Raw genomic sequence first — 27,997 nt, forward strand, 5'->3', positions numbered from 1 at the left:
TCAATACAATGAACTTTCCGTATTCAGAAGTGTAAAAGGAGAAAGCTTCTTCTTAATCTGAGAACTTCCAGCCACAGCTGAGGGCAGGCAGAGCGTGCTTGCAGCTTTCTGTCTGTTTTTAGTTCCCCAACTTAGAAAAGGCAGTTTCAGTGGGGCTTTCTTGGTCTGATCAGTCTTATCCTCTTCCATGGCTAAACAGATTAAGGAGTAAGTCTTCTGCATTCCCACAGAGTAAGTTGCACTCTTACTGTGCTTTAGGAAAAAGAGAAGCGTTATAAGAATCAGTCATCCAAAAGGGGTCAAAATTCTGAAGATAACAAAAGGTTACTGTGCAAATAGTTTTCCAAGGCAGACAACAGCAAGTTTGCTGTGCTAATGACAGACTAGCTGAACACAGGGCCCTTCAGAGTGCTGTTGGTCTGGTAGTTTGCCCATCTATTAACAGACTCCAGCGTTTACTGTGCAAAGCGTAAAAGGACTTGTGAATCTTTTCCATGGGTCACGTTATAGTTGATGTTTACTGGCTTCTAGCATAACTATACAATATATGCACTAACTTCTCTGCAAAGCTTAAGTATGTCGTTCTTGCACAAATCTCCAAAGGGGAGAGTCATTTTGCTATCTTTGGACAAGAGTTACTGTAGCACATTCTTCTGGGATACTTGAAGGGCACAGCCTTCTCTGCAGTATCTTAGTTGTGCCCCAAAGCAATTTGATTATATTCCAGCCTTGTGAGTCCAGCAGCAGTTTAGAATGGCAGGTGTGCAATTCCTTACTTTCATTCCTTACTATCAACTCCTTAAATAAATAAACAAAACCTAACAGCAGTAAGAGTACCTTGGTCACTTCTAAGGCAACAATACTTCAGTGCCTAAGCTTGCCAGGGAATGTTGGAAGCATGAAGCATTTGATTTAGCTGAACTACAGGTTCTCTCACACTACAAATAAGTTTAAGTTATTTAGAGCTTAACATTTTTTAATCTTGTGATAATTTTTCCTTAGTCTAAAGCTTCTACAGCACCTTAGTAACTGACTAGACAGTTAAAGTCCAGCAAAATAAAAACTACATACATTAATTTGTGATCTAATACAAAAGTCATGGATCATTTATGTTAGCAGTTCATAGAAAATAGGCAGGAAGTCTTGGATTTTCTATTTCATTCCATTATTCTTTCACTGTGGCTCTTCCAGTGCTGAACAGGGTAATATTTTCATTCTCTGGGACAAGTTAAGGAAAAATAAAATGTGCTCTGGAATTTATAATGCAATTCATCTAAGTAGCTCCACTACAAAAAGCCCCACCACCCAACAATTCCTATGCACACAGACTGTGCTTTAGCTTGCTAAGTCACGATAATTTAAACATGCTGTTTAAAACTGAATGTATACCTGAATGGTTTAGATATTCACTGGTGGAGTGGAATATCTGACTACATGAAAGCAAACAATCAGGGACTGAAGCCAGGAAAGTGAAAAAAACTCTCACATATCCAATCTTCAAAACATATTTGCCTCATTACATACCATAGACGATGTTGTATCCTGGCAACTGATAACCTCCATCTCAATGGGCTGCTCTCCCACGCTTTTGAGGTTTTCCAGCACCTCGTTTACTCCAAGCCACTTGCAATCCACCCCACCAACTGAAACAATGTAGTCACCTTCTTTTAGGCCCATCGACTGTCAAAAAATTTGCACAAGTTATTGTCTGGAATTATAAACATGTGTAAAGTGTTTTTGTGATCACGCAGCATCTGCCCTAAAGGCATTTCCCTCTTAGATGCTATGAAACCATTGTCTAGCCAGACATGTGGAACAAAAGTATATATATATAACATAGAAACATGAAACTTTTTCATGTACACAAATTACTTATTGGAGTTACTATTGACAAATGTGCTTCTGGCATACACAAATATTGTCTCTTTTTACGTCCTTTTTACTTTTCTCCTTAAGTGAAATGTGGTTTTTGCTGCTGTGTTATCCCCCATGAGATATTTTCTCCAGTTTGTACTTCTATTTCTTCAGGATTTTTATTTGTGCTTCTGTGGTCGCTTCTACCTTTCCTATACCTAAACTATGTTCATCACTGCATGCTGCTTTATCCCTTTAGTTTTTTCCCCCAAAAGAACAACATATTAGAAGCCAATAATCTGTTCTTTCCCCTCTTTCTCCTTGGGCACATGCTACCTTCCCTGCCCTTCCGGATCCTCATCCTTGCTGTTGCTACTTTCAAAAGCCTTGATCTGTTCTATCTTTGTCAATTAGATGGGGAATAACATTTGCTTTTATTATTTGGGACTTACTATTCAGTGTGAACAGAGGAAGAGATCAACTCCAGTTTAATGTGGTGTCAGGGATATGAATACTCTAACATCTAAGGTGTATATAGCACTGAAAATGTGTTCAGATTATGTGAACTGATGGATATACTGATGGATAGTAAAACTCAATAAATACTCCATACACCAGTATGAACAAGCTAAAGTTACATTTAAAAGATGGTAATGCTAGAGTCTGGAGAGAAATTGTTAATATTGCACCAATGTACTTACTGCTGCAGAACAAGCTGGATCAAGACAGTAAATCTGTACTGGTGAACCTCCTTTCAGACTGAATCCTAGCTCTTCTGCTTCCTGCTGGATGCGAATGGTACGTGGAGCCGTCCACCTCTGCTTGGCTGAGAACACCGTCAGAGGGCCCTGCAGGTAACACAGCAGCAGACACATTACGTCTCACCTTCATTCATAGGTAAGCATTTCTCATGTTTTAAGTTATAATGCTTTAAGCTCATGTTACGTAGGTTTTACTCAGGGTAACTTCCAGCTGCTTCAATTGAAGTGGAACAGTGACATTTATCCCAGAAAGTTAAGATGTCCCCTGAAGTGCTCGGCTCTACTTCATGACTGTTCGGGCGATGCTGCAGCAGAGTGGGATAAGAGCAACTGCCAGGTTGCTCTGAGATCTCTGTTAAGGTCTGCAGAGTCTTTTGGCTGCAGCAGGCTCTAAGGTCCTATATTACTCCATTTTGGAGGAGATAAATTGATTTATGACATGTTGCCTGTTCTGATCCTAACCTCAACTCCCATTTCTCTTTGCTCACTGATACACACAGAGCCACTTGACAGACTAGCTTTGTCACCTGCAACATCACACCTTCAAGTACTACATGTTTCTCCCTGCCTTTAATTGTCCATTGAAACTTCAGGGGACTTTTATGAAGGTTATCAAGAAGAAACTCTGTGCAAAGCCTTATTCAAATGGCACTTCTATTATCTGCTAGTCTCAAGCTGATTTATACCTCTGAAGCGGGGGGTGATCTCTCCAGTAACTTCTGAACAAAAACCAGTTAGTACAGAATCATTTTTTTCAGGCTAAAATACTCATGTCCCTTCCCTAATGTTACAATGAATTTATACTTGCTAGCAAAATGACAGAGGCTGTTTGGCATTAGCATGTTACTTACCAGTCTGTGAAAGAAGTCTTTAACTTTCACCTTGGAAAACTGAGGAGTGATTGCTTCTATTTTGTGCTCCGTTTTAGCTAAAAAAAACAAACCAAACCAAACCAAAACCTCAAGTATTAGTTAGAAGACATACAAAGTTATTTTTCTTGCATTACAAGCTAGACAGAAACTTTTCCTAAATTCTTACCAGGCTGTAGAACTCATTTTGGTGAAAAAGTGTAAGACAAATATGAATCACCTTAAAAATATCTTCAGAGCTCATAGTATCAATACAGAAAACTTAATATTTAAAACCAGAGCTCATTCTTTCCCGCTGCTTCCCAAGAGGAAAGATTTGGATGAGCTTAACTAAGGCAGGAAGAACCAACAGCAGTCAAACTGAATTAACCACTTAGATCAGTATAAGAGTTGTGCTACAAGAAACAGTAGTTTCATATCCCTGTGAAAGCATAACCATGTATGGTTAGATACACTTTATGTCTACCTGTGTATACTTACGAATGATATCTGGAGCCTGGATTAGGCTGAGAAAGTCATCCTCTGTCTCTTGCTGAGCATATTTGAGAAGTGAGCGCTTATGTGCAGCTGTCAGAACCTCCTGGAGAACATCAATGTTTCGAAGTTTTTTGCACAGTCCACAAACTCTTAGAGCTTCTTCATGGCAAACAATGGCTTTGCGTAAATGTGCTTTCCCTGAACAAAAATCAAAGCTGTTGGTCGTCCCCCACAGACAATAAATACACGGTAATTTTCAAATTGTATGTAGTAGCTGGGTGAAACTGGCAGTTACCTAATTGTTTCCGCTGAACTTTGTCCTTTAAAACAGTGAGAACCTTCAGTCCTTCAGGCATGTAGTCATACAACTGGGAGAAAGCTTTTTCCTGTTGATCTTCATCATCACCAGACTGCACTATAATAATTGATACAGAACATTAACCATTGCACTTCTCTTGGTGCCCTCTTCCTTTAGGTGTATCGTTGTGTAGTTATTACTACCTTCTCTCCAAATGCAGTCAAATATTTTTACACACATATATTGATGGGAATTTCAAGTTTTCAGGACTTTCATCAGTTTTATCATCTGCAGTATGCAAGTAATACTTATATGTCAGAACATATTGAAAAGAATTAAACCATTTAGTAGCATATAATGGGTACAGCATTCCTTTCATTTCCACAAAAGTCACTTTATTGAAATTTCACATTCTTCTGTAATGGACAAAAAAGCGTGGCCTCATATCTGAACATGAAAATGGCCACCAATTAACGTATATTGAAACCCTAGAGTTCCTGGCTCCTAGTCTTATTCAGAAACCAAATTATAACTCTTTATGTGTTATTATTGTTATCTATGTGAATATATAGAAAATGTATGATTCTTACATTCATGGTCACACAGAATGGTGGCAATGAAGTAATGTGCCAGAGCTTTGTAATGGTCTGACTTTATTTGTGCCAGTTTAGACCAGGAATAGGGAATATTCTCTTTCACTGGTTCCTGATTCATTGCAGTGTTAACCAGCATGTAAACCTCTCCCACCTAAAATAAAGCACAGAATTGAAGGATGAGAATTTAACACTAGTTTTTAGGAGTTCAAGTAAGTCATATTATATTCAGCCTTAAGATAATTTCATTTGCATCACATCAAAGGGGGGGGGAGGGGGAAGACAATTAGGGTTGGAAATAAGTTGTGAGAAAATTTTGTACAACAGATGGACTATGCCAGTCAATCTATATAGCTTCAGAATTCAATAAAAACACTATATAATAAATGTGGGTGTTTTTTAATTTATAAATACATCTCATCAGGTTAATTCAGCTGAGAAAAAGGGTGAAACCTACTTATAGACTAGGTTTGTGCTTCGCTTCTGAAACCGTGGAATCAAATCTAGCCTTAAGTTTGTGTGATCTAGTTAAAAGCAGACTACTATTCTTTATGCAGAGTAAATAAAATAGCTTTTCAAGCAGTAGATGCTGCTTTGATGGATCAAACAGCTCCACCTGATAGAATCCAAAAATCTTTCCCTTGCAGCTGATCAATCCTACAGATAAGTCAGGGTGGCTTTACAGATTTGGTAGGAAGGGCTTTTGCCAATTTGTCTAGTATGGAACCAATTATATATCTGCTGCTCTGAAATGGCTCAGAAAGCACATTCATATGTTGTTGATATACCTGATTTTTTTATGTCAACAACCTCAATCAAGTCTGACGCTACCTCCTGGGGCACAGCTTGCAGCTCTGCAGCTACTGATCTGCTCATCGGGGTCCTTCCCCCGGTTGGGATTCAATTATTCTTTTGGACTTAAGCTTTTTTAGGTTTGCATAACCTCTAGCTGCTGGGCACTAACAGACAGGTTGTGTTCAATACTTATCAGAGAACTACACAAACAACCCTGTCCTTTTGTATGTTGTTCTGTGGACAAAATCTGCTTGAAAAAGCAATATGATAAATACCTTGTAAATAAACCTTCAGCAAGTTCACTGCACAAGTGTTCCAGCATGTTTCTATTTAACTTCATGGATTATGAATTTTAAAAATATCCTAAAAGTTCTAAAATAATTATATCTAAATTGCAGATTTAATCTTCTGAAAGGCTGCAATTCTCATTGTAGCTTGTGAGAAATCCCTTGTTACTTTTGGATTTCTGTAGTGGTTGTTAACATTTAGGTTTAATAAATTCTGTTAATATTAACAGAGGCCGTAGCTAGTAACACAGCACTGTAAACAGTTATTTTAAAAACTAAGTTTTAAGTCTTATATTTTACCTTGGCAACTTCCTGTGTCATTTTCACTAGTGTGAAAAACTCATTGCGTATTCCAGGAAGACCAATCTGCTCAAAAACACACTCTTGAGCTTGTGCAAGCATCATTTTTACTAGAACGTTCAGCATAGCTGGGCTCATATCATAACTTGGTGTGTGAGTAAAGGTCTCCTTTAAGTAGCTTAGGATTCCTGAAATTACAAAATGGTTTTGTTAGCATTACAAAGAGAGAAACAAGCGAAATTAATTCTAGCACGTACCATAACAATTAAGATTGAAAGCATATTTTCTAGTATTGCACTACAGCAATCTGAAGGGATTCCTAGTACACATGAAATTAAACTGACCCACAGGTTTAGCTTTGCATTCCCATCAAACATCTCCACACACAGTTCTTGAAGGTACAACAGAAGCTGCAAGTTTTAAGGGCAATACCTTCAGATTTGCTTATAACAAACAGTTCTTGTGATTAACCATAAAGCTGTGCTGAACTGAATGTGACTTGTACACAACTACAAGCAGGTGACAGTAGATCCCTTGGATGGAAGCAAAAAACACAAACATATAAGCTTGATTATTAGTCTCATTTTCAGATGCGAAGTGTATTGTGTGTCCCAATGAAAGCTCAATGCCATTCCTGTAAGTAAACTAGAACAGTATATTTAATACGGTAAAATTAGATTCTGCTCTAGTCATTTGGTTCCACTAATATATTCATCGTTTCTATCACTTATCAAATTAAAAACAAACACAAACTCTAGTGCAAATATCAAGTAACAGTTTCATGGATGGAAGCGTAACCTTCAGCATGCACGTCATCCAACTGGTTTAGTGAGTTCTACTGGCCTGCTAATTGCTGATAATACTACAAAGTGTAACGATAAGACCTCTGCTTTTTAAGCGTCCCGGCTTGTGTTATCTTACTCCTTGCTGTGACGTTCAGTTCTGGTCACGTTATGCTGTATTTTCCTGCTACTGGTGTCTGAGGTTTCTCATTTTCTGTGTTTCGCTTGTATATTTTAGGTTATTAACTTATCCATACACAAATTTGAATTATGGCAGTCTCTGAAGGGAACTGAAAGTATGGGGGATTTTTTTTTCATTCTCAACATATTTCTGCTTATGCAGTAAGCACATACACACTGAGAGCTTTGTTGGTGATAAACTCTCTGCAATATTTCCCATTCAGCACAGAGAAATGGTTAATGCATGCTCTATATCATGTCTCCACCAACGTAATGAACAGTGTTACGGAGCCGTGCACAGGTACAATGACTCCTGAGCACATCACGTTGGGGCCCTGCAAAGGTACTATGTTAGCAAATGATGCATTTCAATTTGTGAATTAATTCTGTTCTGCAAATACGTTGAAGTGAAAAGCAAGGGGTTTTATTTGCAAAATGGAAGGAGCAGCAGCAGAATGGAGAAACTTCTCAAGTACTGAAATTTCTTTAGATGAAATACAAAGGTTGAAAAACTCTTTGTTTAATAAATTCATGAAGAAATACTATCATTTGTTTATAGCTGTGTACTCAGAAGAGGGGTTTTATGACAATCCAACACTGTGGTCCACAGTTTGTAGCCGGTAAAGCTACTCATACAGTGGAAACCAATAGCCACAGATTGTTAGTGCAGAACTAAATCTTACAGTACATATTAATTACACAGGTAATGTCTTTAAGCATTATGTGTAGCACAGATGACATTTACAAAAAATTTAAAAATCTACTTGGAAAAAACCCAAAAGCTTCTGTAACATGTTAGTTGAAGGGGTATGATTCCCTTTGTTAGAGTTGGTATTTTTCTTCACTTGGGATAGAGATTATTTTGAACTTGTTTGCCTTTGAAATCTATGGAAAAATGTAATAAAATTTCAGATAACACAGATTAATTTCGAAGAGACTATATAGAAAACTAGGTTTTAAGCCCTTTATCAACCCTTTAAATTGTTTCTTGTACTGATTTTACACCAATGTAATATCATTGAGGTAAAAGCAGCTATACTGGTGAAACAAGGAACGAATAATGAAGCAGTTAACATTAGGGCTATTACTTGGACCTTTGAACTGCAGTTCATTAATCGTTAACCACAGTATTCAGTGTCTTTGTCTGCACGTTCATACTGCAGTTCCAGGTTTTGAAGTAAAGCTTCATCTCAGCTCTTTGCTAAGATTCTTGGATTTCCTCCTTTTTTGTGTAATGAAGTCAGTGGGAAATGCAGAAATCTGCAGGGTGTCAGGATGAGATTAGGAATATTTGCATAAATAGCTTCCTGATATTTAAAAATTTGTACCTGCAGCTCTCTGAAAAGCATCAACAGCATTTTCAAGTCCAGCCTGGGTCTGACGATTGCACCTTGTTCCAATCTGGGTGTAGAGGGCTCCAATGTTGAATAAAATACTGGCTTTTTCAAGCAACAGATTTTGCTGACACACAGGGACACCCGTGAAGGAATCATACCTCGGGAAACAAACAGAAGCAGCGTTAAGATTAGCAGAGTCCATTGAAACAACAGATACTTTCATTCTGTTTTTCCAAAAGAGCAGTGAAATTCTTAATAATTGTTCTGCTACAGTGAAAATGAAGGTGAATAGAAAGACCATTATGTACTGCAAGGACAATCTAGATGCTGCAAGACCAAGAATGGCTTTATTTAAGGCTTAGTTTCCTGCAGGTTTTACAAGTGCCTCCATAAACATACCTAACTTTAAAGTACCTATAAAACAACACAGACACTGAAAGTATACTGGGGAAGTATCCTAATGTGCTGCTATGTTCTCAGATGCTGCCAAAGATCCACTGTTGGCATGGTCAGATCCTTTATAGCTTGTATTTTATAGTTTCTCCTTGCAGTCATGACTAGAAATGTAACAGTTCCTCTTAGCTGCAGGGTAGTCATCTTTTTTCATCATAAAAATAAAAATTCTGAATTCAGAGTCCAACTTTGCTCATAGATGTAGTGAACGCGCTATTGTAATAGATTAAGTCGCTCCTCTCTTCTGGCCTAAATGTTGTTCTTAACAAATTGAAGGAAGGGAATTAAGGTCTGACCTATTCCCCTTCTGCTTCGTGCACCAAGGTTCAGAGTCCAAGAAATGTCTGCAGTTGTCCAAAATGAAGATTATTTTCTGTCTTTTTCCCTGCAGCCCAAATCATAATCTAGTCAATGGCTTAACTCAAGGCATGAAAAGAGTTTATTGTACTCAGATTTACTCCTAACACTAAAAAAAATAAATTACAACACACACTGCAGGGAGTTGGGGGGAGAAACACACTGACATGCTTCAAATGAAACAGAAGACAGTTAAAGATTAACAGTGTTCTGAAAAAACAAAACAAAAAAAGGCAAAAGACAAACACAAACTGTGCACTTACCATGTAAATAAAACTCCCATGTGCCTGGTGGGTGGGAAAAATCTGGTTTCTACATAACCAAGTTGAAGGAAATAGCTCATCAACATCTCAATGCCGGCTTCGTCTCGGCTGGGAGTGCGGCAGGCCTTAAAATACAATACATTAAAATAAAGCGTGTTCTGTTGAGGTATGGGATGAATACTGAAACATGAAGGATAAAGCTCTGCTTCCTTTGGACTTTTGCATGTCACAGAAATGTGTGGAATCTGAGAACAGTCAGCTTAAGGCCATGTGGATGCATTCCAAATAAGAGCTTTTCAGCTGCACAGAAGTAGAACAAAACCTTTAAGGATGCAAAGAGGATCCGTTTGACAAGTCTCAGAGTTAACTAAGGAAGCAAAAGGGATCTGTTTGGCAAATCTCAGAGTTAATTGAAGATTGTAGGTATTTTATGAAAGCTACCAAGAAAGTTTATGTTTCTAGTATAATACAGGAAACAAAAAAAGCTAGAAAGAACAACTATTTTACTACAATATTTTGCAGATAAATTTGCTTCAACTTTCCTCCTGCTAAATGTAAAATACTTCAAAGTAAATAAAGTAGATAGGACAAATCTCAGATTTACAAGATTTACAAAGTTATGTCAATAGCTCAGTTACTTTGCATAACTTCATCATTTTTCTTCACTTGTTCTTTACACAGGTTGTCAAGTTCTTGGACAATGGAGATTCATGTTCCTTATTTCAGAAATGAAGTTGATAAGAACATGGTAAGTTATAAGTAATAGTGGCATATTCTGATTCCATACAGATATTATTCATAGCTGTAGATTAAAAGACCTTGAGCTTACTTGTCTCAGATCCATGAGATCTGCTATTTCATCTTCATATTCAGAACTATCTTCACTATAATGTTCCAGAATAAAGTCCTGGGGGAAAAAAAAAAAAAAGGTAAAAAATTGGAATATCTAACACTGACCTAAACTATATTTTTTTTTTCCTGCAATTTCAAACAGTTGCTATTTGCATAGTGTCTGCTCCCTTCCAGTCAATAGTACAGTAACATGTAGCAACGAGACAACAATAAAACAGTAGAACTAATAATTTGATTTGATATCTGAGACAAGAAATTTCAGTCCAGTGCAAAGGAACCAAACACCTATTACATCAACTCCATTGGGTTTTAAAACAACAGCACCTGGTGGTTTGGAAAGGGACAAATGAACCCTGTTTAACTAAAATAACAAGGGAATCAAGTGACCATAAAAACCTGTTAATAGAAAGAGACTGCCAAATTCTTGTCAGCTATATTAGGGCAATTCCACTTAAATCAGCAAAGCTACAATGGCATAAAGCTCTACCATAATCTGACCATGGAGATTAACCTACAGAAGTAAAAGCAGAGGCAAATGCTACAGTGATATAAAATGGCTTACTATGAGTTAAAATCTATATTGCACTCTATACAGTAGTCTAAAAAATACAGAATGTGGCTCAAATAGCCAGCAAAGTATATTTGCCAACAAACAAGCACTATTAATGCTGCAACACTGCTTCGCAACTGAGCTAGCTTGGTTAGTGCAACTTGGATTATCAGTACATTATGCTGATTAAAACCTTCATTACTACTTTCTTTCACACTTAGAGCGGTAATCAAAAGTCTTACTGGAACTAAAAACTGAAGAAGGAACTTTTCGTCTCTTTGGTTTAACTCTACTGTCTCTGAAGTGGGATTTCTTATAACATCTTCTGACTCCTGATGAGCAATGTCCCAAATAATTGGTGGTTAACTTTTAAACATATTGTGTTCCCATTTTTAGGGCAAATGAAAGAAAAAAAAAATTGTACATAAATTACTTCTGTGTATTTAAACAAATCTGAAATTCAAGTTATTTCTGTTAACTATTCATTTGGAAATATGTCTCTGAAATTTACCTTGAGGGGGAGTGTAAAGTCTACTTCTTTGGTTTCCTTCAGGCCCAGAGGTACCAAGGGAATGCTGAAAGTCTCTCTAAGGAAAAAACAAAACACCGAAATAAACCCACTCAGAAATACTTATTTTCTGTTTGCCTATTGATAAGATAATTACATTTATAATTAACAGAATGTTAACTTACTGATGGGTGTTCAGGTAAAAGGTACATAGTTTATAACCGTCCTTTCCTGTCCAAGAAATTCGGTTTAATAGCCTATGACTCCTCAAAAAGTGAAGATAGCTACTTGCCTGCATTTTTTTTTTCATTTGACCCTATATTTTCTTCTAGGAAAGAAAAGGGAGACTCTCACAGGTTGGCTTACTGCAATTTATCTCAAACTTGATACACCTGCACAAGTTACATGGACAGAAAATGGCTCCACAGCTGCTAGATCTGCCACAGTAAGAGCTCTGATAATCACCAGTAGTTACATCACCACGTTACAGGCTACCAATAGTTTCATATGTAGAAGTGATGTATGTCTAACACAGGGAAAAGCAGGGCCAAAGGATACCAACGGTAAAAGGCCTGAGAGTAGGAAGTCTGAGAACTATTGAGTTTCTAGGCAATGCTGAGTGTTAACCTCTAAACAAGTCAACCACTAAAATATCAAAGGGCAATAAGGATGAGAACTGTCACTTTAAAAATTCTGATCCTTAAGTGAACACACATCTGTATCACGGACTTAAGCCTGGATCATATTAGTAAATGACACTAGCAGATAAGACTATTATACAGCACCATTTATCCCTCGAAAGGTACATATATTGCTCTCCCACTAAGCATATTACCCAATTATAAAAAGGAAAGATCAGAATTGCTTCCAGATACATAGCTTGTTGAGTATGTTTAACAGGTCAGTATCAAGCAATTGTAAGGTTTATCTGATATTCCTTTTTCTCCTCAAAACAACTGATTGAGTGTCTCATCTGTGTAATCATTGTTTAGAATATTCCATTACCAACTACAACATCCCATGGATGTGATTCATTTATGGTCTTATCAGCAAAACCAGCAAAATCACTTCCTTAGTGGCAAAATTGCCATTTTGGGAAGGTCAAAGTGCAGCTTCCTCAGCAAAGGAAGAGTCTTTAAACTGGCTGGCACGATCCAGAAAGTGGCTCTGATAGCTTCACCTCCAGGATACAGAGCCAAAACACTACTGCAGGTAGGGCAAATGATCCCATTTCTGATGGGGCTTTTAGAAGAATCCACAACACTCACAACAGATTGTATCAAGACTTTTTCCCCCAAAAGGAAGTGAGACACATGCAAAAGAAATCCCAGCTTACTGAATTAATGAATTCTAGTACCACCCACAGTCCCTGTAGACACCAACATTCGTCATTCAAAGAAACTGAGTTTATTTTTTTAAGTTTCTAAGGTGCCACACCCATGGAGTTAACATCATGAGCACATTCAACTGTTAGGGAGGCGACCCTGGATTTCCAGAAATGAGAAGAAATAGCGTCATGCTTCCCAGTCCAGCTCAGATGTCTGCAAGTACTGGGAAGGCCAACCCTTCAGACTGGTGTAACACAATACATGGTAACCTAGTGATGTGGGTGTGACCTAATGTTGATGACTATATGCACAATAGATTCAAAGAGCAACTATTAATAGCTATTGCTATTAATTGCTATTAAAGGCTGGAGAGCAGTTACAGAGGGAGTGAATTATTTTAGCTAGTGGAATATAAAAAGCATTTTGAGCTTAGAATGAAGAGCATCAGAAAGGTAAAGCACCATTTAAAACAGATTAGGGAAGCAGGATCAGGAGAGAATGAAAAGCTTACTACTGTCCAGCCGCGGGCTTCTACCTGCCTTGGGGCCTGACCTGCTGCTCACCCTTCCTGGAGAATCCAAATAATTTGAATATTCTTTAGCTAGAAGAAGGAATAGTAATTCTGGAGCCTTGCTCACACTCCCACAACCATAACTTTCATACTGCTCTCTATGCTCGGATGCATCTATGAAGACTGGTAAAATCTTGAACAAAAAAACATTTTTGCATCAAATAATTGTCAAAGTTTGCTATGGGAGTGGAGGACAGGAACACTTTAGCACAAGTTTCTTTTTGAGAAAAATGAAACATAGGTATTTCGCATCTGGTCAGCATTCAGTTGAAAGACGCCCCACTGGAAATGTGCTTAGTCCCTCTACAGTAAGAATTCCTTGTAGTCCACCTGGAAATTTACACCTAACTGAGAATAGTGCAAAGAGGGACCCAAAATTGTAGCCCCCTCATATGAAGCGCTTTAATTTGTGTCTTGAGCTGCTAATGTTAATCAAATAGTAAATGTTTAGTTTTAGAAGCAACAAGACACCCGATACAGAAAACATTGCAGTATTCAGACAGTGCACAATCTTTAACTTTGAAATTTTCTCTTCGAAGAATCCATTGCAATTTGAAGTTTAGTATGTTCTTTAAAGCTGGAAAAAAACCTTGGAACAATTCCAATTTAGTCTACTCCAAATTCCTCTGGTTTTGCCAACTAATGTATAGATTTCTCTCACAGAAGTGCACACCATAATGATTACTCAAGTCTGCTTTGAGCTCCAAATTGGAATTCTACTTTCCAGCTAAAGAGAGGACTGTTGTATGCACAGCATTTGAGAACAGATCCTGTAACATTCATCAGGTTGGCTCACTCCAGAGTGCACTGAACCGATCAGCCATTCTAGTACTGGAAATTCTGCTGGGTGCCACGTGTCTCCCCGTGTAGCCCCAAGAGCTTTCAATTCTCGCAATACTCTCCTCCACAAAGGAACTTCATATCTTAAGGATTAGCAGTACATACCTTTCCCAAGTGAAACACAAATATGCAGACTAACCCTTAGTCAACAAATCTACCATCAAATATGTTATCTTCCTATCAAGTTCTCTGTTCTTTCACATTATTATTGTCCAGCATTCACACTCACCTAGAAACAATTTTGTTTCACGTGGTAAACAGAACATCTATTAATAATTGAGTAACAGCTTTATACTTACTCTGTATTTTGATAAACCTCTACTGAGATATTCAGTCCTTCCAATTCCTCCTTTAAGATCTGCAGGTCTGAGTTTACAAAACTCAGTTCCAGTAGTACCTGCTCTCGTACTTTGTTGTTGGTAGTTGCTCTGCAGAAAGAAAGAGACACACATGTTTTTTACTGCCGAGGAAAAGGTTTTGTCCATAAGTTTGGTTGACCTCCTTGTTAGCATTCTCAGCATTTTTCAGCTTCCTTAAGAAATGACACACAACCTCAGGTCTGAGAATTTATTAGGTTTTTCTATCAAGAGAGAGCCTGGCATAGTTTCCAGATAACAGCACACAGACACATGGAAAGTTTGCTATGTGCTATTTTTTTGGTGTGTGATTAAGGGTCAGGCTTATTTTCAGATACGTTAATCAACAAAATTAAAGCCTCTTAAACAGAATCACTATCCTATTTTTGCATTATGTGATCTTTTGCTAGAAGAAGCTACAAGGGTGGAGACGGGGCAGTCAGGAGATAGTTTTTCAAAAGAGATTTTCCCACTTCGTAAATTGAATAAGGACCTGTTGAGACTTTTGATCTTAACAATAAAGTAACACAACCTTCCCATAAAACTATTACTACAGATTGTTTTACAACCAAATATAGAGGTAGAAATATGTTCCCTTTAAATACCATACAATTTTCTCTATAATTTTATTTTGTTGGATGCAAACTGGATCTTTTTGTTTGCTCGTTTCCTTTGCCATTTATATATTTAGATGATAACATTCTGAACTGCTGTTACAGTGGATGTTAGCATCTGGCCCTCCAGAGCATTTCTGGGTTATTTTTTTATTGGTTTATTTCAGGATATTGTATCACTTGATTACCTCTTCATGTTGTTGTACTGTAGACATACTGTGTAATGACAAACAGCAAAAGAGAGCAGCAGGGGCAATGGGATATCATTGAGATCCACATAACTCTACTCTGAATTCAGTTTTAACTCAGAACTTCCAGAACAAAAGACAATGAAAAGGAGAGGTTGACTTTCAGAAGTTCTAAGCAAAAGTCTTTGCACTATATGGATGATTTGTTTCAAGCCTGGCGTTTACTTTCAGCCCAAACTAAAGAAACCCGCATTTCCAGTTTTTTCCTCAAGTCCCATTGCAGGAGGCTCCTTGTGGACAGCAATTGGTTTGCTTCTCTTGAAACCTGATGAAACGCAAATAGAATCTGACAACATGAAGCTTGTTTATTTATCTTTTTCTTTAGGAGACTGTACATATATCTAGTCATGTGAACTATATAGTGGTCAGGTTACTTTTGAAAGTGCTTCTTTCAAAGAACTAGCAAGTTTTAATAGTCTAACAAGTACAAATTCCTTTTATATATTTAATAACTTAGACACAAGTCTGCTCCTCTACTCTTCCAACAGGCTTAGTTCTCACTCTTGTCGATAGCAGTTTCAGTATTTTAGCAGTTAATATTGATATCAGGAGTCAAACTTTAGGACATCTTTAGGTTGAATGTTAGAGCAGCCAGTGTTCACACTCGATATTACTCATTTAGCCTTTCCAAAACATGCCTGAGTTGGCATGCAGAAACATCTACTGAATGGTCAGTGTTCAGTTTCAAAAGCAGATATAAGAATTTTGCTATGTATACAAAAGGCAGCAAAAGAACTTAAGTCTTATTCCTTAAGTCAATGGCCAGAAAATGAAGCAAAATGTAGTCAGTCACAGAGCTAAAACTACATAAGCTTTGGACCTACCACCTCTCTTGCTGAGAGTGGAGATAAAGGCAGGTGACAGGCAAAGAGCAACCTACTAATTAATGGCAAGTATAAGTGAATTTATCCAAGCATTTTCACTTCTCTAAGGGAAGTATATTGACTATTTTGTTCTTGGATACCCATTATCCCTCCAGCTGCAGAGAAACAGATGCCATAGGAGACTATTGCAGATGAGTACTGGGGAAATTTTGAGTTCTGTGTAACCGAGGGATGGATTGTTGGAAAGCTACAGGACTGTTTGCTAAGCAGTTAATGAGAGGATATAATAGCCTTCGGACAGGGTCAACATAAGGCTGTTCCTATGGGGATGGCTACATAAGAAAATGTGTCTTAGAAAAATATTTGGTGGACAAAACAGAATAAAGGGCAAAGTCTCTTCCAGTTACCTCAAACTGTAGGAGAATTTGGTGGCAACTGTAACCCAGCTCAAATTAGATATATCCTACCCTGCTATTCCTATATCGTTACTACATGGAATAAATAATGCAACTGATGGTCCTTTCCATTGAGGAGCACAGATCTAAAGGAGCTTGGGAAAAGCAACAGCATAGTGACAATACCTTTATTTTATTTAAACTGTAAAAAGACTCATTACAATATCCAGCAAGGTTCACTTCCCATTATCACTAGCAATAAAGCTGATGAAATAGAGCAACATAAGGCAGTCTAACATTCAGCTCATTTGCTACAACACAGCAGCTTTGCAAGTGCACTTGAGAGCAAGTAATACCTCTGTAGAGCTACAGCATTAAAAAAAAACTCCAGGGAGATTCACAGAGCATCCAGTAATAGCTAAGAGACTTTAAAAAATTAATAAAACAAAATAATAATTGCTTGAGGAAGAGAACTAGGAAGTCACAACACGTACCTTAACAGATTCTCAGCACCAGCTCTCATTCTTACTGCTCTCAAGATCTGTTGGTTTAGGACAGCTCTTTGATTTTGCAGTTTGCTTCGGCCAGTCTCAGCAAGAGGATTACATCCCTAGAATTAAGGAAACCATTTTTGTTGTTGCTTTTGGAAGAGACTTTGAAAAAGGAGTAACACTGAATTTGAATGAACTTTAATGGCATGGTTTCTGTATGAATACAAATTAATTACCTTGACATGAGTGACAAATTATTGCCATTGTCTCTTTTTTCAAACTTGGTCATTAAAAGTGAAAGAAACACCATGATCAAAGCATTTCCCATTAAAATCCAGGCAGAAAATATTTGTTTTAAAGCTTATGTACATGTGTGAGCCAGCCTGTTCACCCCTAGAAATCTTTTGAAGCTATTTTCCAATTACAACAAAACATGATACTGTGTTACTAAGTTTCTACATGTTTCATAAAACCAGTATCTGGCAAGGCGGTAACTCCTATGAGAGCTTCTGCTTAACCTTTGCAAAATATCACAGTTCCATACTGGGATTTGTGCAGCCTTGAAATGTAACTCTATCGGAAAACAGGCTTTGGTGGCACCGCTGCTCACAGTTTTGAGAACCCTTCTAAGGATCTGTGCTCTTGTTCCTCCTGGTGCTCACACCTTCAGTACAATTCCTACCCCCCCTTCCCTAGGTCCCTGTCTTTACATCTCACACTTATTTTTGGCACAGTACTCATGATCTGCACAGCTCTTCTGCACAATCAGGAAAAGCTCTCGGATCTTTAAGTGTACCCTGCCCTAACCCAGCAGCACCTTTGCATATGGCACCAAAAATGTGTAATATGAATAAGATTTATAAGTTATTTCATCTGTATATGATCACAATGCCAGCTGCAATGATTTAGCTGCCCATCAGTCTTTCTCGTTACCTGTTGGCTAAACGAAGATTATGTATTGATAACTCAGTAAGTATCAAGCAATATGGGAAATTAAATGAGATGGGATAAGATGGAATATGAAATAATAGACCTTAACAGGGTGAAATGACTATTATATCCTCAGATACTCATCAAATGAAGCCCTTAAAAAGTAAAGCATGAAATCTGGAATTCACAAGAATGCAACTCAAACTATTGCAACCTGTGCTTGAGCAGGACTGAGCCGCTGTACTCTGGTGAGCCCTGGCAAGCTGTAACTGTTACAGACGATTAGGGCTACATGTTTGTCTTTTTTGTTGTTGTTTTTGAGAGAAATACAATCTTAACATGTTTTTTAAATACATTAGAAGTTTCACTTCCACTTTTTTATTCTTTGCCTCGCCTCCCTTTTTTTAAAGTATAAAATAACTTTGAACATTAATACTCATTTATAGCAAACCAGCACATCCCTGCAGCCTTAACTACTGATTCTGAAGCAAATAAGACCACTTTGGTTTAAGGCTTACCCTTAAATAAAGCCTGTCCTACTGAGCAGCCTTGCTGGGTATCATTACAAAACTTATCAGGGTCCTACTGGATGATGTATGACACAAGAAGGAGACTCAGATCTGTTGGATACAAGTCTTCCCTCAAGTACTCCAGCCACTAAATTATGTACTATTTTGGGTCTCTTCCTCCTAGTTTTGACTAGAAAAAATTGGGTTTTATATAACAGGATTTAGAAGTCTCTCAACAAGCTCTGAGTGGTCAGGCAATGACATACCAGCACAACAAAAGAAAGTATTTAAATAGAACTTGAAGGTCAGTTCTTATTTGAGTTGGCAAGTGAAGGCAAATTGACTTGGCAATAGAGAAATGAGCTTATCGATCCAGATGACAGTAGTTCAACTGCGAAAGCACATAGCCTAATATTGTTAATTTTAAAATCCCTCATTTGAAGTGTTTATAATAAACAAGTAAAATGACAAGAAGCTTGTGAAACATCTTCAGAAGCACCATTTGCCAGATAACTTTAAAAAAAACATGCCACATGAAATTACTCCTGTTACAGAAATGTTTCTGCATTAAAATACCAATTACAGCAGAAGCCCAAAACTTGGATGCATGGTGTATACTCTCTTCATTGAGAAAGCACTGGCAGCAAGCACAATACACAGACTAACTTCTTAAACATGCACATGTAGCAAGCACATTCATTCCTCTCAGATTAAAAGTAGTGCTTTAACTACCAAATACTTGATGCTCCTTTACGCACATTTATACACAGAGACATAACAAGGCACACTGAAAGGTACAACAAGGTCTTGTACCCACAAGTTGCTTTCTGCTCTTAGCACATTTATGTTTCTAGCCTGCTACTGTTTTTCCTACTTTGCTTTTTCTTCACTTTGTATTGTATAGTCTTTACTACTGGTATCCAGAGTCTTCTCTCCTTCCATTCTATCCAGGACACTTTTCATTTGAACCATGTCAATTATATCCTCTTGCTTTTTGCATTCAGTTTGAATACTTGATTCTCGTCTTGGGCCTTGTGTGTCTATATCCCAGCACAGATCTGTGATGCTTTCTTCCAGCTTCTTTCTCGACCACTTAATCCAGGCATCTTTCTAAAATGTATCCTTGCTGTGCCCTTGTCTTCATTTTCTCTGTAAAGCTGCAGCTTCTTTCCAGAACTCCCTGCCCTTGTGTGTGCCCAACAAGTTTCATGACATCATTTAAATGCTTCTTTACAGCTCTACTTCTGGGAAATTTTTCAGGAAGATCAGCTGCCTGATTCCCAGGCCTGTGAAGCTGAGTAGAAGTGGTGTGTTTATTTCAGTGGACCTTTGATCAAGCTCCAGCCCAGAAATCAAACAAGCTCCCATTAGACCATGAATGCAAAACTGCTATGATCTTAAACCCTGTGCAAAGAGAAAAAATGGCAGAAATGTTCCCCTGCATTTCAGGACCAGCCACTTATCTCTGTATGAAGCTTCAATGCAAAAAACAGCCTGGCGACCTAAGAGGACACAGCACTGACAGACTGAGGTATCCACATCACCTCCAGTGTGCCTGGGAGTCCTGCACTTCTGTCTCCTTGATGAAAGGCTCCTTGTGGATAGAGGAGTCTGTTTGCAGGATGGGCTCCCCTGCTGCAAGAATACGCCTCCCATTTACTTTTCAAGGCCTACAAGGGACTCTTATTTTACCTTTTAGAAAGCATCGCTTTTTACATCTCCTGCCCAAGGGATGGAGCCACTCAGCTAGTTTGTGTTCATTTGCAGACTTAAACTCTTCATTGTAATCAGACTGCCAGAAAACTGATGGGTAGAAGTCTGTATAGAGGACAGTGAAAATAACCAATATCTGAAAAACACAGGAAATACACAGTCTGGGGAAGATTTCTCCTTGTGTAAAGCACAAATTCTGTGTATTAAAAAGTTATTTAGCAGAGTGCTCTAAGAAAGTGCTTCAATTTTTTTTCCTCCATGTAGAAGATCCCTTTCCCAAACAGCATTTGTGTTTGGTTCACATCTGGACAATCTCAAGAATGCTAATGTTTAGTTCATTACAATATCTGGCAGCCAAACTTCCCAGCGGTTTCCACACCTACTGTTTCATCTCTTGTCAACAAGATGCTAGATGCTTCTTTTAATTACTGTTTATTTCTTTGCTGAGCCAAGACAACTTCGAGAGTGAGCAAGATTTTAGTCTGGCTTACACACTATGAGTAAAATTATTAACTAAATAGCAACAAAAGGACAGTTATTAGTAAGGAAGTTGCAAAAATGACCAAGAATTGAGTAGAATTTAAGCTTTCATTGCTGGCATTTGCGGAGGGCAAGACAAGTAAATTGAGTAACTCTGCTATGAAGACAAAGAGTAAACTCAGCTATCACTTTTAGAGCCTTTTCTTTTCTCCCCTCAGAGCATAGCTGCACTTCAAAAAGAAGTGTTTACAGTGCTTAACTACTATTATCCTTAGCTCCTGAACCAATAAAAGCTTTTTAAAACCTGAAGTTCAGTTAGCTAGTTACTTTATTCCTTCCTGCTTGGTTGAATAGTATTGTTGAACTGCGGAATCAGGAAGCTGATATGTTTTTAATATATCATTATCAGGGGCAAGACCTGCACAAGAGTTATAGATTATTGCCATATGTTATTTATGTACCTAGTTGGGTAACATCTTGAAAGAAAAAGACACTGATTTTGGATAAATAAATGTGCACCTCCTGCTAAAGGCCGGCCTGCGCAGGGCCTGCATGTTTGACCGCAATCCTCTGACTAATTAATGGGGCGTGCTGACAGATTCCAATGGGATTACTGTTCATCTCTTGTTAGAACCAATGGCTGAGCTTAGATGGCAGGATATCCCACTGCGTTTTATTTTAAACTTTATAAACATTATCCCCCATACGCTTATTTGGCAATCAATCAGCTGTATTGTGAGTGCCTGTGGGATCTCAGTGTCGTGTTGTCTCTGTCAGGCCCAGCACACCCAGCTCAGGAGCAGAGCAAGGGATTTGGGGGAGATTTTATTCTACAGATTACTTGGGGGCGGAGAGGGTAGCTGGCAAGCCTGTAGTCAGGTACTCCAGGTTTACTATGGATGGACAGTATCTTGCCTGTGTACAAGGCACCAGCATCTACCTCCCATCTGAAAAAGCCTTAAAATCCTCCATTCTAAGGAGTATAAGCAAAATCTTTGTCATTTTCCAAGTTTTGGCTCTAGGTCTTAAGAAATTACCTACCATAGAAGGAAAACTGCTGTCAAAAGTGTGGGTCCCAAATAAAGAAGTAGTTTTATTTAATTTGGATGCCAGGAAGTTCTTTAAGACAGAAGTATTTCTTTAATATCAAAAATCCAGTTGTGATGGACACAAAAATCATGACTGTTTGCCAGACAATGAGTAACCACAGTAAGCATTTGAAATGAACATAAATATGATTTATAAAGCAGTGGTTTGAACTCTTTAAGATGAGCCACACACTGTCTGAAGGTGACACAGAGTTGAAACTGGGTGCGCCTTACCTAAAATAAAACATTCCTTTCCAGACAGCACAACCTGTGCTGCTTGTCAAGCCCAGTAGTGTATGCAAATGGCCATATCCTCCAGATATTTAAATGCATGTAATTTAACTTATGCACATAACTTCTTTGGCTGTAATAGCCATTGTTGTAAACAGCATGATTCACACCAGTATTTCTAGAACTGGTCTGAATTATCAAGTTTATTTCCTTACCTTCTATTACGGTAGTTAAAAGTTTCTCTTCGCATGTTTCTACTAGTTCAATTTTGAAATTTTAGCTCTATACTGCAAGTCTTTCAATAGCAGAAGTTTTATCTGAGTTTAAAAAAAGGCAGGAGAGGGAGGAGGAAGATCTGGTCTTGCAGAGCCTGGCATACTTGTGCCACGAACAAGTATTTTACAGTTCTAACTGCCTGGCCCCAAAGATGAATATAAAATTTTAGAACTAATTATTGTATTACATTCTAAATACATTTTTTCTATACAATACTCCCATCTTGTCACATCACTCACTAAGCAGAACGAATATTAGTATTTCATCAGAGATGTCTGTCTCTTGACTAAGTAAGATGACTCTTAGTTTCGCATGAAGCCCTACTTTGAGTTTTAGGTTTCATGACTTGGTATATAATGAGTGGATATGGAAGGATGTGGAGTGTGAATCATCACAACATTGTTTCTGCCGCTTCAGGAAAGTGGAAAGAGAATAAATAGGCAAATAAATATTCCTGTGTCAATGCTAATGTTGATGGTTGCCTGGCTACTAATGACTATAAAGAACCCCAGTGGAAGCGCAGGTGTAGCAGGCTGGTAAACTGGCACTTTAACCACAGTTTGGGGGAAGCCCTGCAGAAGAAACCCCGAAAGCTAAGGAGGGGAAGCAGAGAGAGTTAATTAGGCAAGTGCTGATTCATGAGCTGATTACCATACCTATCATCATTTTCAGCCTGGTCCTTTGTTTATGGAACTGCTTGTTTTCTGTTTTTAGCCTTTTCCCCTGACATGGAGGACTAATATATACTGTCTTTTTGAATCATCAGCTTGGTCTGTATCTAAGTACCTAGCCTCACAGATGGAACCAGAGCTTTAAGAAAGGGAAAAGAAACTAAGCATCTTCATTAAACTGATCAAAATCTAAAGATTCATTAAGCTAGCTGTCCTACTGCTCTGCCTCTGCGTAGCACAATGGACTGCTATCCAAAACAACCATGAGTGCTCCACCAGCAGATGCTTGGAGAGCTACAGAAAGGGTAAGCTTGGAAAATGAACTACGGCTTTTTCTAATCCTTTATTGCAACTTCCTGACCAATTAGGGAATTTGAAAATTACAGTCTGCATAAGGTGTTGCAAAGCAGTAAAGCAACATGGGAAAGATATACTAGAAAGAACTTGCTAGATATCTCCTCCTTGCTCTGCTTCTACCCATCCAAAAGAAAACAAACCAACCACAAACCAAAAATGGGGCAGGCATAGCCCTACTAATAGATCACCATGCGAGCGTTAGATCCTGTGACTGGATGAGTACTGCTTTATACATATCCTCAGTTTTTTGTACTGACATGTTTTGGGGATATTTACTTTGTGAAAACTTACTGGATAAGTCTGGTGGTGTGCTGTAATGAAAAAAAAAAAGGAGAAAAAAAATAAAGAAGAGGAAAACAGCTTGAAAAAGAGAGTTGTTTCTCCCACAAGAAGAGGTCTTGAGAGGTCAAACAATCACAGAGCCATGCCAGGCTTACAAAATACCTTCCCCACAGGTGGGAGAAGCATCTCACATAAGCAAAGCAGCCCATGAGGACAGACCAGCTTTAATTACTACCAGTCTGTTGAAAAATCATTCCTGTCTAAATGCTTTGCTTTGCTTTTAAAACAAATTGTTCTTTGCTCTGATCATTAATTTTGTCATTATTTTCTGCTGACAACAGACTCTTTCATAGGGAAGAAAGATCAGGAGCAGAATTTGGCTGGACATGCAGGATACACACAGTTGATTCACAAGTTGCTGCCAGCAATAATGAATGAATGTGGAACTCCTCACAGAGGACATCAAGGCACGAGACTGAAGGTCCAAGAGCGCTTGCACCACCCAGTTGCAGGTACAGTTTGCCCTGGCGATGTACCGTGGAATACACTAAAATAAGCTACTGCACGTGATGGTTAAGACAAACAAAACAGTAGCAGAACCAGTTTCCTGGTGCGTTATCTTCCCAGGAAGTAAAAACTTCTAGACAAAAGCTCCATCTTTTTGATGGGAAGTTAAGGTGCTTCTTCCACCTTGCCATATCATCTTCAGGACACCAGCAAGAATTTGTTGTTGTTGTTTGTTTTGTTTTCAAAATGAAAATCCTTCTCACAAGTTTGGTTGCAGCTAATCAAATGACTAAAGAGGGTTGTTTTGGAGGGGAGATGTAAGAGGAAGAGAACAGGGGCAGCACTGACAAAGTTGTATACACACTGTGTGGCTGCACAGTAATTTCCTTAAAAGCCATGGGGAAAAAGGAGATCATGGACTGAGATGGGGTAAGAGAGAGAGGAAAACAAAGAGGAAAAGGTCCCTACAGAGCAGCTCTGACATCGCTGGAAGGGAATGCAGAGAGGGAGTCTGGGGAATGGTGCAAGCAGCCTGCAGGAGCTGCCACCCATCATATCTCAGACTCACCTGGCAGTATCACTGCAACCCGAACTTTCTAGTGTGGCAACAGAAGTCCAAGCAGGAAACAAGACTGCGTATCTGTTTCCCCGCTTCTGGTCATGGCCCTTTACACGGAGCCAGTCATAGTTTTACAGGGCCACCTCCCTACAGGAAGAAAAGGCGCTAAGCAAGAATTAAATAAATAAGTTACTTTACATATTGCATTCTGGGGATACTGAGGGTTGTTTTCTGGTATCCTATATTTAAGACTTCAAAAAACATAACACACAAAAGGGCACTATACAAACTTCAAGCATATTTCCCACAGTAACCCATTTATCAAAAGAAAATATAAGAGTCTAAAACAAATGGATGTTGTATGAACTGCTCAGTTTTTCCTCAATTATAAAATTTCATTGTGCACAATATTCTTGCAAAGTACAGCAGGCAACCTCGTTGTGTGAATAGTGCTTGAAAGCCCTTTTGTGAGCAGAACTGGTACAAAGCAAGTTTTCACCTTGCTCCATAGCTTATAGACTAAAAAGGTCAATTAAGCAAATGTCTTTTGATCTAAAGACACGAGGACTAGCCTTGGAAATTGATGTGGTTCTACACCAACAAAACTGGTAAACAAACCCTCAGATCTTTTCAGGAAAACAAACAGTAGTGTGGTTTTAATAAGAGAAGGGAAAGCGATATAAGGAGCTTGGAGGTGGCAGGGGGAAGACAGACATGAACAGCTCAGTGATTAGTTTCAGTGACATTAAATAGTCCAGCATACCATTCAGATGAACATGTAAGGCCTGAAGATCATATGTCCAAACAATCTCCTTGGGTTCACAGCTTATCTGGTCAAGATTCCAGGAGTGGGATTGTTTTGGGTTTTGATTCGTTTCCACCCTCCCCCTCCCCCTCACCTTTCTGCTAGTACTAAGTCAGAATTAAAGCTCTGATCTTTGAGACCATTCAACTAATGTATGACAAGGAATACTGGTTTGCTGCTTACATCTGACTTTTAGGGACAGAAGGCTTTGAGCATCTAGCCTGATCTGCAGTTTGCAAAGATTAAAGATACTTATGAGCTGGATGATCCTCTCAAAGACCTGAGTGAACAGAGGGAAGAATGTTCCACTGCAACACTGTCTCACACAAAAACTTATTTAATATCACATTCATATCCATTTTCTACTGCTTTAAGACATAATTCCAAAGTGGGAAAGATGCTCATGTTTAGGTATAAAAGTGATCTTATTATATTTTCATATATGAGAAAAAAAATTATTCCTGTCCAGGATATGGGGTTTACACTGATCTAATGCTGTTTCAGTCAATTTAACCCTAACATACAACAATTTAATGGAGAATAAACTCAGTCCTTTAGCAAGTGTGAGTGCAGAAGATATAACTTAGGAAGCGCAACTTGGCTATTAAACTTCAGTTAGTCCCCATCAGTAAAAACAAACAGGTGGAAGACTTGATTTATCTAACTTAACAAACCTGACAAGTTCATGAAAAGTTAGCTTTTTTACTAACATACCTCAAGGCAGCCCACAAAGACCCCATACTATAGAAAACATAGCTGTGAAAACTCTAAATAATTACAGCTTTGCCACACTTTGTGATTTCCTGCTATGGACGACTAAGAAAGAAGTGATTACTCATCAAATATTATAGCAGGATTACTCAAATGAAGAAACCAGACAAGACTGGGTCAAAGTTTTGCTTCAGCCTGTCCAGTTATTTATGCGGCAGCAGCAATTCCTTGCAGCGGGGCTGGCACAGGTAAAACTTTGCTCTTTTCAGCTGCAAAACAGTTCCTGTGCTGAAGGGCCATATTGTTGCTTAAGCTCCTGCAGGCTTATGAATTTGGTGACTACTAGTGGCAAAACCCAAACATCCTGTAAAGAAGGCAACAAAGCAAAGCCTACGTGCCTTCTTACTGGGTCATCCAGGTGGCAGCTGAAGTGCATCGTAGGGATATTTTTGTGCAGAGGTGAGCAGCAACAACCTGATGCATAAGGCTTTTTTTTTTTCCTCCATAGAATAAACAGTTTATGGTCTCGGTTACAGACTCTACACCGAAACACCCGCGTACCTACGCCCCTATTTGAAGCCCATTAACAAAATTCACAGGCGCATAGAACTTAAAAACAGAGAGGGAAGGTGGAATCAAAGCTCCGCGAAAGCGGCACTTATGCCCTTTACCGCCAGTGAAGTTCACAGGAGCCCACAGGGCTGAATTACAGGCGATACTTAACTATAATTACTGTTGTGCACAAAAGAATTCAGGTGCAGGTTATGGCATAAGCCGCCCACTCAGTCTGAAAAGTAATTAGGGCAGATGTTCATTAAAAACTTCCTAACGAGTTTATTAACTTCACTGCCTTATTCCAGTAAACTATCTTACAGGTACCCAGGAAGATTTACTAGAGAGCGAGCGAGGGGACGCAGTGAGGAGTGAACACGAAAGAGTGCGGGCGGAGAGGGAAAAGGTGACATTTCATTTATTTCCTAGAGGTACGAGTGCACCTATCCTGCCCAGGGACAGTGGGTCCCGTCGGCGGCTGTCGGGCTGCGGCCACCCCGGACCCCGCGGAGCGCCCCGCCCGCCCGCGCAGTGCGTGCCCCCCAGCCAGAGCCCGGCGCCGGACACCCCCTGTCCCCTGACACCCCCTGTCCCCGGCCAGGCAGACGCGCTCAGCCACAGCCCCGTCTCGCCTCCCTTCCCTCCCCCAGAGCAGCTCCCCGCCGCCGCGGGACGGGGCTCACGGCGCTCCGCCCAGGAGAAAGCAGCCCACGAGCGGCGGACAGGGCACCGCCAACCCCGAAATGCCCACGGAGGGGGCTGCCTCGGGCCCACAGCCCAGAGCCCACCGCCCCCGAGCCTCTCGCCGCGCCTCCCACCTTCCGAAAGTAGCCGTCCTCCGCCGGCTCCGCCGCCTGGCAGCCGCGGGGCGGCAGGGCGTCTGTCATCTCCGAGCGAGCCGCCGTCCCTCGCTGCTGCGAGACGAGCGCTGCTGCGAAGAACCGCGACCCTGCGGGAAATGTCGCCGCTGCCCACGGCGCCGCCCGGCCCCACCTCCGGTGGTGGCGGGGAGGAGCTGCCCCGCCCCACGGCGCGGCCACTCGTCACCGTGGCAGCCCTAGCAGGTGGCCCGGGCGAGATGCTTGCGGTGACCGCCGGGCCGCTCCCCGTGGAAACCCCTTGTCCAGGGACAGGCGGTGGCTG

The 27,997-nt window shown here is 39.5% G+C and overlaps 1 protein-coding gene across 1 annotated transcript; it reads right to left on the reverse strand.

Annotated features, from left to right (window-relative positions):
• Nucleotides 1–27,871, reverse strand: RHPN2 (rhophilin Rho GTPase binding protein 2; the record flags this gene model as incomplete). Its single annotated transcript, XM_080351772.1, has 15 exons — nt 27,673–27,871; nt 17,187–17,302; nt 14,555–14,683; nt 11,520–11,595; nt 10,436–10,513; nt 9,607–9,731; nt 8,525–8,691; nt 6,235–6,422; nt 4,850–5,006; nt 4,257–4,376; nt 3,965–4,159; nt 3,467–3,543; nt 2,556–2,702; nt 1,525–1,680; nt 1–252 (listed from the first exon to the last, which is right to left on the reverse strand). The coding sequence occupies exons 1-15, from the start codon at nt 27,739–27,741 to the stop codon at nt 1–3; spliced, it is 2,052 nt and encodes a 683-aa protein (XP_080207898.1). The 5' UTR covers nt 27,742–27,871.
• Nucleotides 27,872–27,997: the final 126 nt, after the last annotated feature.

The sequence above is a fragment of the Nesoenas mayeri genome, assembly GCF_963082525.1.
Source record: "Nesoenas mayeri genome assembly, chromosome: 12".
NCBI lineage: Eukaryota > Metazoa > Chordata > Aves > Columbiformes > Columbidae > Nesoenas > Nesoenas mayeri.